At 32.0% G+C, this 19,639-nt stretch overlaps 1 protein-coding gene across 8 annotated transcripts; it reads left to right on the top strand.

Annotated features, from left to right (window-relative positions):
* Nucleotides 1–5,471: 5,471 nt before the first annotated feature.
* Nucleotides 5,472–17,977, top strand: LOC114423216 (paired amphipathic helix protein Sin3-like 4). 8 transcript variants are annotated; one of them, XR_003668810.1, is made up of 27 exons: nt 5,473–5,670; nt 5,814–5,851; nt 5,953–6,038; nt 6,178–6,263; nt 6,824–6,976; nt 7,109–7,295; nt 7,401–7,499; nt 7,612–7,776; nt 7,856–8,132; nt 8,558–8,694; nt 9,920–9,995; nt 10,081–10,110; nt 10,247–10,494; nt 10,607–10,761; nt 10,934–11,061; nt 11,176–11,430; nt 11,796–12,476; nt 12,987–13,057; nt 14,155–14,787; nt 14,913–15,013; nt 15,107–15,245; nt 15,334–15,486; nt 15,594–15,760; nt 15,848–15,953; nt 16,121–16,301; nt 16,504–16,725; nt 17,662–17,977. XR_003668810.1 is itself a non-coding variant. In XM_028389883.1 (26 exons), exons 4-25 carry the CDS (start codon nt 6,190–6,192, stop codon nt 16,271–16,273), a joined length of 4,188 nt encoding a protein of 1,395 aa, XP_028245684.1. In that variant the 5' UTR covers nt 5,473–5,670; nt 5,814–5,851; nt 5,953–6,038; nt 6,188–6,189; the 3' UTR covers nt 16,274–16,301; nt 16,504–16,946. The 8 variants fall into 8 exon arrangements, 6 of the variants coding, with proteins under 6 accessions (XP_028245688.1, XP_028245684.1, XP_028245687.1 ...); XR_003668811.1 differs by having other exon boundaries at nt 17,654–17,977; XM_028389883.1 differs by lacking the exon at nt 17,662–17,977 and having other exon boundaries at nt 6,188–6,263; nt 16,504–16,946.
* Nucleotides 17,978–19,639: the final 1,662 nt, after the last annotated feature.

Genomic DNA, 19,639 nt, shown 5'->3' with positions numbered 1-19,639 from the left:
TGCATGTTACGATAAGCCCTTTTTAATAAAAGATACATAAAACACTTATGACTATGCTTATGCCTCTCAACAAGGTGGGGTGTTTCTCCTTAGTTTTAAAAAAGCTTTTTAAGCAAAGTTATAGTTTCAAGAAATATTTTTAGAAAGGAAATTCCCACGGTGACATAGGGTAGAATCCTTACTTGACACCAACCATGTCCAAGAGTTGTGTATCACAGTGTGTAAAAGGGATAAGGATCCCTCTTGTCACTAAGGTGAGATAAGGTTTTTGAAAGGTTCACAAAAAAGGTTTTATTTTTGTGTACAAGAAAGTAAATAACATTTGTATAAGATAAGCAAACAAGTATAGTCAACATAGTCAACTCTTTGGGCCAAAGGAGGATAATACGAGGCCATAAATAATTAAAGGTTAAACATACGAGATTAAAGTTAGGTATTTTATTAATGAAGTAATTGTTATATATGATTTTATTTTACAAAGTGCATGATGGATGTTTGTATGTTTTTTGTGTTAGAATATATGAGGAGTCATGAGCCTAGTTGTTTGGCAAGTGATGAAAGGTAAATCTATATATTAGATGAGGATGTGCGTAGTTGGATACTACCCTTAAAAGTAAAAGAGGGGTTATACCTGTAGAAAATTTATGTAGGCTACCTAGAGCGGTGATCAAGATGTTATGCCTCACACAGGGGGTGATGCAAGCCTATCCAATGCTTTAGTAAAGTAGACCCAATGAGTGGGCAAGAGTAGAATAATGATGTTTAGATGCCTTGATGCACTATTAGTCTTAGATTGGGCATATGAGGCCAACTCTAAGAGTCTAAGTAAAGGTTAAGGTTAGACCTTAGTAATTAGTAATGTTGATGTGATAGGGTAAATGTTGAGAATGTTAATATCAAGAAAAGAAAAAAGAAATCATGAGATTTAAGTAGAGGACCTCTAGAATAGAGAGTCAACCTAAAGTCTTTAGAGCACTCATTGAGACATTATGTCTTATCCCTTTTAGTCTTATATTTTTACAGGTTAGCATATGGGCGCCTCATAGGAGAAGCTTGGAGCATGGAGTTGCATGCTTAGAAGAGGACTAATATAGTTTGTACCTCCCAATGCTTGGAGTTAGTTTATGTTTATGTATCTTTCTTATGTTTTGTACCACATATAAGTGCCAAAAGCTTTGTACTAGATCTCATTTATGTAATATAAGCTCAAATTTTTTTCCAACATAGTAGACTCTGATATTCTTATGTGCTAAATTTCCATAATTTAGAGATACAAGCAAGAAAATGGTAACATTCTCTGGGTGTTATGTTTTGGTATCAAAGTAGTTCGATTAAGATTGGACTGTGGTTAGTATCATTGGATTAGATGGTATGTTCTGACAATATAGTTAGATTAGTTTAGTGTGTTGATTGTCTATCATACTTTAAATAATTTGTTTTGACATGAAATATTGAGATTGATCACCTCAATACTTTGTGCATTGCAACTAAGAATTATGGCAGATAGAAATCGATGCCTAGAACAACTGTCCTTGAATCTTTTAGGACCAATCCCACCATACAAGCCAACTTGAGAAGAGAAACCTTTGGCTAGAAATTAAGGCCCAGGACATTTACATAGTCTTCTTTTTTAATCCTTACCATTAACTCTAGTTAGTTTAGTGTTAACATAGTTAATGAATGAAAATTATTATTTAAAATAATTAAGGTAATGAAGAATATTTTAATTAAGATAATTAGGTGTCCTTTTAATTAAGTATGGTGTTTATGATTTTATATAAATAATGTAATTATATATAATTAATTTTATAAATTTTTATTTTAATATTATTGAATAATTATTTTTATTACTTTTAATATTGTTCTTAATTTTTAATTCGCTACTTTACTACAAACAATCATTGCTTGTGATATATTAAAAAATAAATTATATTACAAACAATAAAAATTAATCTGAAATATCAAAAGTAATATATTAAAAGTATATTATAATTTGCAGAAAAAATATGATTAAAAATGAGAAATCCCCATTAAATATAGTTAGTCAGATTTTTCGACCAAAACAGTCATTAATAAAACTAGGGGTGGGTAAACGGACCCAGGTCCATGGACTGACCCGCGGGGTCCGCGCGGGTTACGGACCACTTCTATTAAATGGTCCATGGTTATGTCATATTTTTGGACCCACCCCGCTTAATCCGTGGACTATGCGGGTTTGGCCTGCGGAGTATGCAGGTTGCCCGTAGTCCGCATTAGGTTTAATTTGTGTGATACTGACCCAATTATATTAGGTTTGATTTTCTCTTTTTCACTTTAAACTTTTAAAAAAAATAATAGATAAAGAAATATATTAGATAAGATAAAGATATAAAGATAAAAATAAAAGATTTAAATTAAAAGATGATAAAGATAAAAAAGGATAAGATAAGAAAAATAAAAGATTAAGATAAAAAAGATAAGTGATAATCTGCTAAAAATCTTCTTTTTGATATTTTCTCGATCTTTTTCTCTTTTAATCTATCATTTTCATATCTGAAAGTCATAAATAATAAAAATATCAATTCTTATCATTTAAGCCAAAAATAATTGTTAAATAAATATTTTAAAGATATTTTGATATATTTTTATTATAAAAAATAGCTCATATCATATTTAGTAGTTGTAGCAGGCTAAGGACATTTTTTCTCCTCACGTGTGTTTAACAAATATCGAACTAGGCTTCTTATTGATAATATATACTAAAAATTGGTTACTAGTATTTGATATGCAGGATAAATAATATGTAATAATTATTGTCTTTTAATAACTTAACTTGATTTTATTCTAATATTTATTATTATTTTGAGCTTTAGGAAAAGAAGATGAAGATATAGAGATAAAGAAGGTTCAAACTACTTCAAATATGAAATCATTTGTTGTTGGAGATGTTTAAATTTCATATTTTAGATTTATTGCTTGAATTTTCTTTTGTTAAGATATTATTTATTTTATTGATGTAATTGACTAATTATTGAAATTTTATTTACATTTGTATTGAACTTAATTTGATTGTATTATATTTTTGTTAAAATTAAAATTCTTTTAAAACTAGGCCCGCGAACCGGCCCGTTTGACCCGCGGGGTCCACGGGGCGGGGGCGGACCAATTTATTTGGTCCGTGTAAGAAGTAGGGCGGATTTGACTGGTCCGCTACCAATGCGGGCTTATGCGGATGAGCCTTACGCAGGGCAGACCGACCCGCTTATCTACCGCTAAATAAAACAAGTAAATACTTTGATCAATTACATTTTTTGTAACGGATTCGATCAATCACATGATAACCCCAAAAACGTAAATTATAATTTTTTAAAAAGTATAATATTAAAAGTAAATTAGTGAATTGAAAGTAAGAATAATATTATAAGCAATAAAAATATCTTGGTTAAAGTAGCTTATAAGTTAGTCAAAACAACTTTTCAAATACACTCTAAACATTAAAATAAATTATATGTAATTACCTTATTTATATACAACAATCAATAATATATACATTACTGAATTAAATTATGCACTTAAAAGTAATACAATTATATTAATTTAAAATATTTTTATTGCCTTAATTATCTTAATTAATTAATTAATTAATTAATATTCTTCATTTTGTTAGTCATATTAGCACTAGACTAACTATAATTATGATAAGGACTAAAAAGAATACCAAGAAAATGTTAAGGATCTAAAATCAACAATTTTTTTTGGTTAAATTAGTTTTTTATTTCTCTAATTTATTTTTTAGGTTTGATTTGTTCATCTATTTTTTTGGATTTAATTTCATATTTTAATTTTCAAAATCCATTCAATTTGGTCATATTGTCTAAACTAGACTGATGGTGTTAAAAAATGTATATTTTATGATGGTTTAAAATCAATTAATAACTATTTTAAATTGTCACAAACTGCAATTTTGTAACACCATTGAATCAATTTAGATGATAGGATTAAATTAAATCCAAAAAAAATAAAGAACCAACCTAAAAAATAAATTAGAGAATAAAAAACTAATTTAATCTTTTATTTTCAACAACTACTACCACATAGAAGCCTATTTACATGAACTTAAATATATTTAAGCACAAAAGAATCTGTTAAATGCATCAAATTTAATGTTTTAAAAAAAATTGTAGACACATCAACAACAATTATCTTAACTAGTGTAAAAAAAAGGCACACTCCATGCTTTCACTTGGAGGTTACTTATACATATATAATTATATATAATTGGATGTAACTTGTGTTAAAAGATATAGCTATTAGTGAAAGTTAAAATAAAATGTTGTACTAGTCTATAATAATTAAGAATAAAAATATTTAAAAGAAAGATGACATCAAATAAGATTATTTTCTTTATAATAGTCATGGATTATATATATAATTTAAAAATAATTATTAAATATATATATATATATATATATATAATAATTATATATAATTAATGTAATTAATTATGTATTTAATAATTATATATTTTTAATAATTATTCTTAAATTATATATATATGATAAGTTTCATACACTAGTAGTTTTTTGGTGCAGTATATACGAGAGAAAGCTTATAAAGGAAACTCGGGTTTTTAATTTTTTTTAAGTAGTTTTTAGTTATACATTTAGTTTTGTTTTTTTGGTACATAATTTACTTTTAGTAAATCTAGAAATTGAAACGTATTAAATATTTTTAAAGACAAAAAGTAAAAATACATTTTACCCCTTCTTCCAATATCGGGATATCACTGACCGGGATAAAAAATAAAAAGTTATATTTACAAATACAACAGTCAAAATTATTATTTTCACACCCAAAACTATTCACGAAATCACACCGAGACCAAACCCTAATCCCCAAAACCTGTAAACCTAATTTTCAACACAAGCCCTCACATAATTTTTTTTTAATTTGTTTTTTGCGCTAACTTATTAAGTTATCTCTCCGATCATCACCGCCTATCCTCGTACCCAAATTGCCATCCTCATAGAATCTTGTCTAGCCCTAATTCCAGTTCACAAAAATAGCAAAGTTAACAAACCAAAATTAGAAGATATATATAAATTTAAGTAAAAAATAAAATTGCTACCAAAATATTCTTCATTAGGTAAAATCTACACCAAACCTACATTAAAAAAACACACACGTCTTAATTTTTATTTAATGAATTTCATTTACATTTTCCCAAGTGGAAAAAATAGCATTCCTTTGTTTAGTGAATTTCTCATGAATTTTATCAGCAACAAAAAAAATGTGTAAAAAAGAGAGAAAAAAATACTACTACTAGTAGTACTTTTTCCATATTTGTGTAAAAATACGGTTCAAAAATATGGTTCTCTAATATATATATATATATATATATATATATATATATATATATATATATAGTTTGGGGAGTGTTTTGTGTTTCTGTTTCTGTTTGTGACTGTGTGTTATGTTATGTTATATCCCATTCGCGTCGCATATATAAATACGCATATTGATATCACGTTGTGAACTCTCTCACCTTCATTCTTTTCTCCGCATTCTGTTTCTTCACCCAGAAAAAAATAAAAGCGATTTTTTTTTATCTTTCTTTTAATTTTTCAATTCAAAGTGAGAAAGAAACTCTGCTGCTAAAGTTTTCTGTGTTCTCTCTTATCATCATCTGAGGTAGCGATTGTGCTTTTTTTTTTCTTCTGTTTACTCGAAGATTCAATTTTTTTTATTTATTTTGTTTATTATTTTCGTTTTCTTTTTCCTATTCGTGTTTCTTATCTTTCTATCATTCGTGTGCTCCGTGTATTTGTTGAAAGGCTTGTTCTGCAGTTCGTGCACTTCACAATCACTCTTTGTAATTTTTCTGTTTGAACCCTCTCTTTGTGCTGCGAATTATCGTCACGTTGCTTTTCATTGAAGTAATGCAAATTTTGCTTTCTTGATTCTCTTTGTTAGGATTTGGCTCTTACGAGGGCGATCTGTGTGCAATTTTGGGGCTGGAAATCTTGCTCGCGTTTCATGCTTTTGTGAATTTCCCTGCGGTTAGATCTGCTTCCTGCTTGTTGCTTTTGTTCGAATGTGAAAGTTGGGTTTCTTGGATTTTTCAATTGTGTTTGAGTTTGAAAAGATGTGTTTTTTTTATTGTGTTTTTGTTTATTGTTTTAATTTTTGTTGTTGTAGTTATTGTTAGGAATGAAGAGGTCAAGGGATGATGTTTACATGAGTTCACAACTGAAACGGCCTATGGTGTCTTCTAGAGGAGAACCGTAAGTTTACTTTATTTTTTTAAAATTTTTGTCTTGTTTTGTGGAATTTTTTTTTTGTTTCTTCTAAATTTTTATTATCTGCGTTGATGTAACATTTGCTTCTTCAGTTTAAATGCACTACAATGATTGTTTGGTGTTTCTCATCTGTTATGCAAGTTTAGTGTCTGGTGAAGGTTCAAGTGTTTATTTTATGGTTTGACTTGGTGAGATGGTCTTTGTTGGAAGATTATTCTGTAATGTCTCCAGTTATCTGCATTATTCAGCAAGTTAATTGAAACTTATACGAGTTAAATTCTCTAGATTTTGCTAACTCAATTGTATTATGAATAGAATGTTCTGTAGGCATTAACAAGATAAAGACAATGAAAAGTCATGGGTGAAAATTATTGTAAAACCAAAGCAGTTGCTCTAGGTTGTGCTATTGAGATTCAATCATGTTATAGTAGATCCTCTACACTTCTGCTACATTCAGAATTGAATGGTGTCATAATGTGCTAAATACTCAGTCGTCAACTTCTCCAATAATTTGAATATTTTTTTTGAAATTTTTTGTAATGAAGCTCGGGGCAACCACAGATGACGAGTGGCGGTGCTCAGAAACTAACCACAGATGATGCCTTGGCATATCTCAAGGCAGTAAAGGACATGTTTCAAGATAAGAGGGAAAAGTATGATGACTTTCTGGAAGTCATGAAGGATTTCAAGGCTCAAAGGTTTGATCATGTTGTACTACATTCTCCCAACACCAAGATTTTTTATTTGCTTTGTCAATTATATTTTCTTAGTAGTGAGGATCTGGATTTCGTTAGCTTAAATTGATTAGTTTCTCAATTCTTCATTTGCAGAATTGATACATCAGGTGTCATTGCAAGAGTGAAGGAACTGTTTAAAGGGCACAAAGATCTAATTTTGGGATTTAACACCTTCTTGCCAAAGGGATATGAAATTACACTTCCATTGGAGGATGAACAACCTCCCCAAAAGAAGCCCGTTGAATTTGCAGAAGCCATAAATTTTGTGGGCAAGATTAAGGTAAATACATTGTTAATTTTATAATTGATATATTTGGTTAATGTCTTTCAACACATATGGACAGCTTAACTTTTGAATCTGATTGATTGGGTTCTTGTCATGCAGGCTCGTTTTCATGACAATGACCGTGTTTATAAGTCATTTCTAGACATATTAAATATGTACAGAAGGGAAGCCAAGTCTATTGCTGAGGTTTACAAGGAGGTCAGTTCTGTCTGGTGTCTATGGCTATGTTATCAAGTACTTAGGAAAATTTGTTATTTTAGTATTATAATTCTTTAGACACTCATTTTAATCATATATTGGATTTCTCCAGGTTGCTGCACTTTTCCAGGACCATGTGGATCTTCTTAGGGAGTTTACTCATTTTCTTCCTGATACTTCAGGAACAGCCTCTAATCACTGTGGTTTGGCTCGAAATTCTCTCCTTCCCGATAGGAGCTCTGCTATGCCAATAATTAGGCAAATGCATGTTGAAAAGGTTTATCTCTGTGTAATCCTATGTCCCTGTGATTTTATAGTTGGTCACTAAGCTGATATTTTACTTATCTTTATGCTAGAGAGAAAGGAACATAGCTTCACATGGTGATCGTGACCTCAGTGCTGACCATCCTGATCCAGAACTTGACAGATGTTTGATTAGGGCCGATAAGGATCAGAGGAGGCATGATGAGAAGGAAAAGGGCAGTAGAGATTATGATCATGATGGTATATCTCGCAAGCGGAAATCTGGTATTAGGGCTGAAGACTCTGGTGCTGAACCATTGCATGATACTGATGAAAATTTTGGCATGCACCCTATCTCATATGCTTGTGAGGATAAAAGTTCTTTGAAAAGTGCGTATGTCAATACTTTTAATTTTAAAATTTAGAAATGTTTTTTACTTCTCAAACAAAGTTTATGAACATTAATGCACGTTATAGCATTGGAAACATATACTTCAATCTATAATAGAAAAAGAACCGAATCAATAACATATATTATATAATGCAAAAATGTTTCATATTTCTGCCATATATAATGGTAAAAGGTAGAAAAATATGAGCTCTTTGTTGATTGGATTATCTATAATTCAGATATGCTATCTATTTTATATTTAATTTAATATCAAGGCTGTTAGGCTATATATACTGTAAAATCTTTTCCATGTTTTACTTGTTAGAACTTAGAAGAAAAATCCTTTGTCCAATGTTTGTAGTAATTTAAGCCATTTATTTTCCTTTTATGATTCTTTTTATTATTTAAAACCTTGTTATCTCAGGTATGTATAGTCCAGTGCTTGGTTACCTTGACAAAGTGAAGGAGAAATTAAGAAATCCTGAGGATTACCAGGAATTTTTGAAGTGCCTAAATATCTACAGCAAGGAAATAATTGCCCGACATGAGTTGCAATCATTGGTATGGTTTATACATTTAACTTTTAATAGCTTCTTTTCTGGTTTTGTCGAAATCAATACTGTGAATTTAATTTGGCTGGCATTGAACATTGGCCATTTGATGGAAATGAAGAACTAGTTATAGGAAAAAAGAGAAAAAAATCCTGCACTAAGTTTTTGTTTCCAGAAAGACTTGGAGTATCATTACAATGAGAGGAGCTTATCAGCATGGTTATTTATCAGGGTGAATGACCAAGATTAAATAATAGGTTATGATAGTTTATGAAGCCCAGACTCTAAACCAACCTGGACACTCAGACACAGCTAATGTCTTAATCTAAAATATAGGACACCTGGATACCGCATACACACACGAGTAACATAACAGAGAGAGAAAATAAACTAATGAAATGAAATTTGAGTGACACAACAAAATATTTCAATGGATGGTATATTCACATTCTCATTTTTATACCAACCTAAGTTTTTTTCTATGAAAACAAGCCTCATAGAAAAAGTTGAGAGCTGTATTTTTTAATATTTTATTATATTTTAAGCTAACTATTTTAAAAGTTAGTGTGCACCCATCCATATGGAGGTGTATCGGCTGAAGTGTTCAAGTTTTATAGGGGTGTTTTTGGCTTAAGTTTTGAAGCTAACATTTTTCTTAATTGGACACCTAACGAGAATTGTCTGACACGTGTTAGACAAGTGTTGGGATGGTGTTGGTGTCAGTGTCGGAAACATGTCTGACATTGCTATACTTCATACTAGACAAGTGTCCATGCTTTATAGAATTATTTCTTAAATGACCATTGGCTTCTTACATAGTTTTAATTTTCATTATTTACTAGACAAAGGACAATTTTGTACAACTCCATATTCATGCATCATGAAAGATTAATTTTCAATAATGTCACAAATTACTTCAACTTTATAATTTGCTATGCTTTGACTTAACTGGATTTCCAAACAGAACTTACTGTTTGATCTGTTTTAGGAAGAGCTTTCCAAATACACTCAAGTTCCAACCATCCTCCATGTTGAGAATCTGAAAAGAGTGAATGCTTTTATAAAAATGTTAAATGATATTGTGAAGTGGCTTATCTTTTGTTGAAGATAGTTAAGGTCACTCAATTCAATTTAGTATCACTATCAGCTTGATGTGACTGTATTTATGGGGTGAAATTTGTTATCTTGTGGTATACTTCATATAATTGCTAACATCTAGTGGCTTATTCTTCAAGGTGGGCAATTTACTGGGAAAACATGCAGATCTTATGGAGGGATTTGATGAATTTTTGGTTCAATGTGAGAAGAACGGTAATGTTCAAGTTCAAAATAAATTTTCACTTTCTACAAAATCTAGTTTTTCTTTTTATTCTTTCTAATCAAGTTTGTCACACAGAAGGATTCCTTGCTGGTCTCCTGAAAAAAAGTAAGTATCATGTTTTCTTTTCTTCTGTTATCTTGGGATATTATGTAGCATGGGCCCACATGAACATTTTCAGCTTCTTGTTGTGGCCCAAAAAATCTGACCGTTACTTATTAATCAAAGTCCTTTTGGCATGAAGGACACGGACCAAAACCAGTGAAGGTAGAGGACAGGGATCGAGATCGTGATAGGGATGATGGGATGAAAGAAAGGGACCGCGAATGCCGAGAAAGGGACAAATCCAATGCAATTGCTAACAAGGATGTTTTGGTTCCTAAGACATCTCTGTACGCCGGCAAGGATAAGTATGCAGCGAAACCTATAAGTGAGCTTGATCTTTCGAACTGTGAACAATGCACTCCCAGTTACTGTCTTCTACCGAAAAATGTATGGTTGCTTCACTTGTCTCTTTGTTTTAAGTATGTCCTAACTCCTAATGAAATCTCTAATATTCTCTCACTGATTGTGTTTTATATATGTACTATTTGTGCTCACACAGTACCCAATACCACCAGCTAGCCAGAGAACAGAACTTGGTGCAGAGGTGTTGAATGATCATTGGGTTTCTGTTACTTCTGGCAGTGAGGACTATTCCTTTAAACACATGCGCAAAAATCAGTATGAGGAGAGCTTATTTAGATGTGAAGATGACAGGTTTGAGCTTACCATTAATTTATATTTATCCTTTAAAATACTTATTTTATTGGTTGTGATCATGTTTTTACTTTTTAGTTAGTTTTGATGTCACTGAAATGTTCAGAGATGTATTTCTACAGGTTCTCTTTGGCTTGCACATTGCTGATATTATTTAAACTTATGCTGGCAGGTTTGAACTTGATATGTTGTTAGAGTCTGTAAATGTGGCAACTAAGCGTGTTGAAGAGCTCTTAGAAAAGGTTAATGCTAATATAATTAAAGGAGATAGTCCAATTCGTATTGAGGAGCACTTAACAGGTTATGTGCTTTCCATTTGATGAATCAAAATTTTCAAAGTACATATATGCTGTACAAAGTAGTTTCTTGATGTTTTCCATGTTCTGATATGACTTTTTTACTGTGTTCTTTTAGCTCTAAATCTTAGGTGCATTGAACGATTATATGGTGATCATGGGCTTGATGTAATGGATGTGCTAAAGAAGAATGCATCTTTAGCTTTGCCAGTCATATTAACCCGCTTGAAGCAGAAACAGGATGAGTGGGCAAGGTGTCGTTCTGATTTTAATAAAGTTTGGGCTGAAATATATGCAAAGAACTATCACAAATCACTTGATCACCGTAGTTTCTACTTTAAGCAGCAGGATACAAAAAGCTTGAGCACTAAAGGTAAAGGATTGTGTTGTCCTGCAAGAACATTGAATTGTTAAGTTTTTTTTCCCACTATTTTAATAAATTAATATTTTTATGGCTTCTAAAAGGTTAACCATGTGATATATCATCTTCCTTTTACTTTCTTCTACTTGCTTATGTACCCCCCTTCCTTGCCTGATGTACCAGGGCATGCATTTGCTTTGATTGTATTGCTTACAGCACAACATAGTTTCTATAACTACATGCAAAATGAGTGACTTATTATTGTTTGAGTGCAGTGGAACTTCAAACATTCAAATATGTGGTGATCATGATACCATAGTTTTTTATTCTCCTGAGGTCTAACTTGTAACTCCTTGCTTTTGCTGTGCATTTTACAGTCTTACTTGCAGAAATAAAAGAAATTAGTGAGAAGAAAAGAAAAGAAGATGATGTTCTTCTTGCAATTGCTGCTGGAAACAGACAGCCTATTATTCCTCACTTGGAATTTGTGTATCCTGATTCGGAGATTCATGAAGATTTGTATCAACTCATAAAATATTCTTGTGGAGAAATGTGTACAACTGAACAGTTGGATAAAGCTATGAAGATTTGGACAACATTTTTAGAACCCATGCTTGGTGTTCCTTCTCGACCCCAAGGTCCAGAAGATACAGAAGATGTTGTCAAGGCTAATAAGAATAATTCTGCCAAAACTGGCACTGCAATTGATGATGGGGATAGTAGTCCTGCAACAAATCCTAAGAATTTAAACACTAATAGAAATGGGGATGAGAACTTTCCATCAGAACAATCAAATTCCTGCAAACAATGGCAAACAAGTGGGGATAATAAGGTTAAAGAAGATAATCATCTTGATTTAGAACGCTCGGCACATAAGAATGAAACCTTGGGAAGTAGTACACAGCATGGTAAAGTGCATATAAATGCATCCACGCCTGATGAAGTATCAAGAGCCAATAAGCAAGATCATTCCATTGAACGGTTGGTGAATGCTAATGTCTCATTGACCTTGGGTATGGAGCTAATTAGTAGAAGAACAAATGTGGATAATGCATCAGGTTGGCAACTTGACTCAAGAATGATGACACTACTTGATTCTTATTGTTCCATTTATCTTAATAATTAATTCTTACATCTTTGTAGAATTATTATTATTAGGGTTTCATTAACACTTACCCTATGGAAACATGTTAAGAAATCAATAGTAGAATCTACTAAAAGAAAAACAAAAGCATTTTTGTTCGTGAATTGAGTTATTTTAAGCATTAGAGGCTTAATTATTCTTTGATTTTTGTTGTTGACCTGTGTGTTTAGAAGGCTATGACTTCTGAACATTAATTACAAATGTCATTAATTTGGGTTGTATTTAGCATTTATATATATGTGTAGTATAAATTGTTTAACACGTCTTAAATCTTCAGCATTGTGGCTTTGGCCACCATCCAAAATTGATATCTATGGTATTTATCTCAAATTCGTGATCTTGTTATTTGTTTCCTTTCCTTTGATTTTCAACTTTTTTTTTCTGTGATCATGAATGGTATTGGGTTACCTCTTTTTTCTGCAAGGACTTACTGCTACTCCATCAAGACCTGGTAATATTTCTGGTGAGGGAGGACTTGGTTTACCTTCATTAGAGGTATGGCTTAACTCCCTTTTCAGCTTATGTAAATCTACTTTCAAGTTAATGTGCATATGGAAATTATTCCTCTTAAGAGGGTTAATTTTGATTTGTGTTTAGTGTAGAGTTTTACTTAAGTAACAAACCAGTTAAATCCTGTGAGTCAAACACTTTAAATATTCTGTGTTGTCTCAATTTCTAATTTATTGATGGCATATAGTTGTCTTAATTATATGTCTTCACTTCTAATTCCAAGTAAGACATTATAAACAGTCTATAATTGTCTTGATTATATATCTTCATTTCTAATTTCAAGTAAGACAATCAAAACGGTGCATTGAAACAGATTATCTGGATTTAGGAAGGACATAAATTTGATGGCTTTATATGAATGAGATGACTTTGTTTCTCCTTTTTATAGCATTCTCCTGATTAACATTTTGCCTTGCACTTAACTAGCAATTAAAGCTGCTGGGCTTATAGATCTGAAGCCTCTGTATTGCAAACTGGATTCTTATGACTCTTTATCTTGCATTAGTTAAGATGATTTTCTAAAAAGCAAGTTGGCCCAAATAATTATTCTTGTAGTATGTGGATGCTTTATTATTTGATTAGTATGATTCTCTTTCTGTGATGAATTTGATCTTCATATTTAATTTATATTCTTACTATGACTTAGATGTTAAGCCGGAATGCTATATATACTGTTGGTTTTTTGAAAAAAGAGTATCAAGAGCACCATTTCCTTTTTACTTGAGTTTTTAGGCTCAGTGGTTACCATGCTGCTGAAGTTCTCAGTAACACATAATAGTTTGGCTTGCATCTATTTTTTTTCTTTTTAATTTGAATTTTCATTTCATGATACCAAGACAGATTGTGTTTACATGCAACTGAAGATTAGGTGTTAATGTGCTTATGTCATTTTAAGACCAGTAATTCTTGGAACTTAGGCCTAAATGAAAATTAGTCTCTGCTCCAATGTTCTTCTCTTCCTCCTTCATTGTCTGTCTTCTCAGACTTGCTTTTGTTACACATTCTGTGTGTTGTATTGGACTGTACAGTGCATACTATTGGCAACAATGTCCTTATTTTCTATTTTATTTATTCTGACTTAGGGTGCTGATTCTACAAGACCAGTTACATCCACAAATGGGGCCATCAATGAGGACACTAAAGTTCACAGATATCACGAAGAAGTTGGACACTTCAAAAGTGAAAGAGAAGAGGGTGAGTTATCACCTAATGGTGGAGACTTTGAAGAGGATAACTGTGAAGTTTATGGACATGCTGGTTTGGAGGCAGTTCATAAAGGAAAAGATGGTACCATTTGTCGACAATACCAAAATAGACATGGGGAAGAAGTTCGTGGTGAAGCTGGAGGAGAAAATGATGCTGATGACGAAGGCGAAGAAAGTCCCCATAGATCAATGGAGGACAGTGAAAATGCTTCTGAAAATGGTGATGTTTCTGGTACTGAGTCTGCCGATGGTGAGGAGTGTTCTCGAGAACATGAGGAGAATGGAGATCATGAACATGATAACAAGGCTGAGAGTGAAGGTGAAGCAGAAGGAATGACTGATGCCAATGATGTTGAAGGAGATGGTGCCTCATTGCCATATTCAGAGCGCTTTCTTGTCACTGTAAAGCCTCTGGCAAAACATGTTCCTCCAGTGTTGCATGACAAACAAAGGACTGTTCGAGTCTTTTATGGAAATGATTCCTTTTATGTGCTGTTTAGACTTCATCAGGTACAAATGTTTTTATTTTCACATTTGTATATATTTATGATTATGGTTGCGGATTAACCAGTGGTTTCATTCAGACCTTATGATATATTTCCTTATCCTGCATTTTCTTTTGCTATTTTTGACAGACATTGTATGAGAGGATCCAATCTGCAAAGGTTAATTCATCATCTGCTGAAAAGAAGTGGAGGGCTTCAAATGATACAGGCTCTAGTGATCAATATGGCAGGTAAATATAATGTTACATCCTAGTATAAATTTGAAGATGCATTTAAATATTTAATTATCTATGCAAGATTGAGGGGTGACCTTTTTGCTACAGGTTTATGGATGCCCTTTACAATTTACTGGATGGTTCTTCTGATAGTACAAAATTTGAGGATGAGTGTCGAGCTATTATTGGAACTCAGTCATATGTCTTATTCACATTAGACAAGCTGATATATAAACTTGTTAAACAGGTAACGTGCATAAAACCTATTCTTCTCTACTTAGACCTTGTCATTCCATGTTCTTTCTAATCCTGAAAATTTGTCCTTTGTATTTCAGCTTCAGGTTGTTGCCACCGAAGAGATGGATAACAAGCTGCTTCAACTATATGCATATGAAAATTCAAGAAAACCTGGAAGATTCGTTGATTTAGTTTATCACGAAAATGCCCGTGTTCTTCTCCATGATGAGAACATATATCGTATTGAATGTGTAAGCTTTTATTTGTTCCACTTCTCAACTTAGTTCAGCATTTTTATTTTAGTTTAAATGGAGAGTTTGGTATGTTCTATAACTTAGTTTTCTTTCACACATTGCAGTCTCCTGCACCTACCCAATTGTCGTCTATTCAACTGATGGACTATGGATATGATAAGCCTGAAATGACTGCAGTGTCAATGGACCCTAATTTTTCAGCCTATCTGCACAATGACTTCCTATCTGTTGTCCCTGACAAAAAGGAGAAGTCGGGAATTTACCTGAAGAGGTATTTGATGAATAAGAATTGTTGGTTCCTTAGCATGCCAATGCTTAGATAACATTTGTATTTATTTTGGTTTATGTACTTCTGCAGGAATAAGCGCAAGTATGCCATTAGTGATGAATATTCAAGCCAGACCTTGGATGGACTACAAATTATCAATGGTCTAGAGTGTAAGATAGCTTGCAGTTCATCTAAGGTATTTAATAATTTACATTTGCATATTTTATAAATATATACACCATTCTTGCCTGAATCCTACTAATTCTATTTTCTCTTTTGCTCATTTTGTTAATTCATTTGATGTTTGTCCTATTGTGTTTCTGAATTTCCATTGTATTTTCCTGGGAACATGTTGCATGTTAGGTTTCATACGTTTTAGATACTGAAGATTTTTTACATCAAACAAGAAGAAAAAGGAGAACCTTGTATCAGAGCAGTTCATGCCATGGACAGGAAAAGTCCCCAATCATTTGTTCAAGCAGAGCACAACGGTCCTGCAAATTATTTTCAATTTGAAGATGGTATTCATTTTGAGCCCGAGATGGTATGTGATATTCCTTTTATTGCTGAATTTTGCATTTTGGGCTCAATTACTTTCATCTAACACCTGTTGTAGATATAATTTGATAATTTCTAGACACTTCCATAAGCCAATGTGACTTTTTACTTCCATTAGAGCAAACTTTTTGCTAATTCTGAAAGTCAATGACATATTATGTATTAATTTCTGTTTTTTTGTCCATCAGTGTTTTTGGTCATGCATCAATGGCAGGCAGAGGTGCCAGATGGAAATGGCATCCCGTCCAAGAAGTTGAGCAAAGGATGTTTTAATGAAATTCATTTTTCTTGCATTCCTCGCATCTTCTATACCAACAACCAAATAAGGCAACACAGAAGGGAGATGGGGCAGAGATTGTAGTATAATACTTTGACATGGTGACTGATGAGTTTCAATCATGTAAATAGAGGTAATTTGTGACAAAACCAAAGGACATTTTCTTTCCATTCATCAATAGTTGTTATCGTAATAAGTTTTATTATTTTTCTCTTAATTTTGCTGGCTACTTTTTCGAGGTTATTGATTTTATGAAAAATTAGGTGGCTGTAATTGGCCCCCCCCATATTCTAATTTGTAGTGCATGGACCAGTTTTACTTTATACCGATATTTACCCCCTTGCCCCCGTTTTCCTTATCTCGTGTAACAACTTAGCTTGGAATGGAATGTTGGGGGAATGATGTTGGGGCATGTATAATCTATATGATGACTCTTTTCATTTGACATCTAGAATTAATTTTAGTTGTAACTTTTTTAGGATAATTTTAAGGTTCATTTTTTATATATAAAAAAAATGCTTTAGAAGCCGTTGGATGATAATGTTTATTGATGACAGAGAGGGGAGGGGGAGTTTATTTTATATACTATATTTTAATTTTAATTGTAACATTCAAATTGTGCACGTAGTTTTACATTCACAGAAGAAACTGTATGAAGACCAACAATATCATAAACATAGAACTGTACATGTTTTATTTAATACCATAATTTTTTAAAGGATAAAATGATTGTCATGAATATTTTAAAAATTAACTATTTGTAGTACTTTATTGAAATACATGGTAATGTAAATAATATAAAAGTATTATAATTAATAAATTTAAATAATTGATGTCATTATGAATTTGAACAGAAGAATAATAAGTAAATTACGCTAATCATTCAACCTATTACACTAATCATTTATGAATTTGTGAAGTTATACAAAAATCTCTATTTTTTAACATTTACAATAACAACTTTTATAGGGGAAGTTTGATGAAATATTTTTTAAACATTTTAGGGGATTAGTGTAATGTATATTTTCAAATAGGCAAAATTATAAATTTGGTTTTTCTAGGACTACAGGGAGATTTTTGCTTGGATTTTTCGGCACTCGACACCACCAGTGAAGTTTTCTTTGACTCCCGAAATGTTGCCTGCGACAACTCCAAAATCTTCCACGACTTCGACGGCCTCAAGTTTTGACTCTCCTACAAGGACTTGTTTCGCGGCAGCATTTCCGAAGAAGACGATGATGAAGAAGAAAAAGAAGCCTAATATGAATGAATGCAGTCGTGGTCTTAATGTTTGCACTTTTTTTACCGTTTGGTTATGAATATTTGATTACTGCATGATGTATTAGTGTATCAAATTTTGTTTTTGTTTGAGTTTTTGCAGTTTAGTGAAGATCAAATTTACAACATTCGATTAAAATGACTCACCTGTTTATGGTTCAATTAAAACGTGACACGTGACAGTCAATGTTCATTTGTAACAATCAACGTCAAAATCTGAGCTTGAGAACCAAGTTTGCGGGATTGGACATAAATGAGGGATAAAATTCATAAATAAATTTAAACGGGGACTAAAATCGAAATTAGAGATAACTAGAGAGACCAAATTTATAATTTTGCCTTTCAAAAATTAAGGAAAGTTAGTGCAAGAATAAAAAAATCGGAAATGCTTATGTAATTTTTCAAAATTTATGAAAGATAGTCTAGTTTAGTCTATATGCTTTGTGATAAAGAGCTACTAGCTAAATAACCGTAAGCATAACTAAGACTACACTACAACTACTAAGAAAAATAGTTCAACAATTCATAAATAATGAATCTTAGGAATACATTGCCTTAATATACCCAACTAGGGGTAACTTTAAATTCTGATGGGCCTGTTACCAACCTCTTCAAAAGAAACCTTGCCCTCAAGGTTCATCGGAGGAAGGTGCCACGAATTGGTGACATGGCTAAGGGGTGAAGCATTATGGGGTGGCTGGAACATTGGCTATGCTCTTTAGGTGGGAAAACGAGACACTGGGGTTGGGGTCAACTGTAGACTTTGAAGGGACAACGAGATCATAGCAGCTAAACCAAATTTCCGGCAAACTTGAAAGGGTCCAATGTATCATTTTTGGCCAGCTTATGGGAAGACCTTCTATGCACTGATGATTGATAATAAGGTTGAAGGCGGAGCCCGAAACAAGTGAGGAAGAGCCGATAGAAGGTGCGACCGTAGAGGGCTTTGAATGGGGTCATTCCTATGTGAGTTGTATTTTGCCAATATTCTTCCAAGTGTAGAAATTTAAACCATGACTGAGGATTGTCACTTGTAAAACAACGTAATAAACTTGGTTTTATTTTTTCCAACTCTATACCTTTTTAATATGATATTTTTATAAAATACCTAACTTTTTAAAAAATTTCCCAAACTGAATCACTTTAATCCAAATCTAAGAAAGTCTGGTTTAGTCACCCGACTTTTGTATATTAATTTTTTTAATTTAAATTATTAAAATAATATAAATATTATATTATATAAATATGTTTTTAATTAGTTTCGAAAATATTTTTTTATTAAAATAATTTAATGATATTATTAAATATAATTATTTTTCTTATATTATTTAATTTATATAAGAGATTTTTTAGGTGAATAATTTTTTAAAAAACTTAAATTTTGTCTAATAATATTTTTGCTTTAGTAAAAAATTAAAATTTTTAATATTATTATTTTACTTGTCACATTAATTTGTGGGACAATAAACAAATGAGTTATCATGCAAAATATGTTATAAAGTGAATAGGGGCGACACATAGTTCAACAACAACATAACTTATAACCACCAACTAATCAGTGGCCTTTGATGAAGCATAATGTATTTGAGCATAATATAGTATCAGAAATCAAAATAATATATTCTGACGAGGCTAAACTTGTGTACAAATCACATGAGAATGATTATACATGGAGCTTAGGCTCATGTAATTCAAAGAGGCATAATAAGAAATGAATCATCAAGAGTATCAGAGATCATCACACTTGTCTCACGCAACATCGACAACTC

Source organism: Glycine soja, chromosome 8, assembly GCF_004193775.1.
Source record: "Glycine soja cultivar W05 chromosome 8, ASM419377v2, whole genome shotgun sequence".
NCBI lineage: Eukaryota > Viridiplantae > Streptophyta > Magnoliopsida > Fabales > Fabaceae > Glycine > Glycine soja.
Note: the sequence above shows the minus strand (reverse complement) of the source record. Positions and strands in the feature narration are given on the sequence as shown.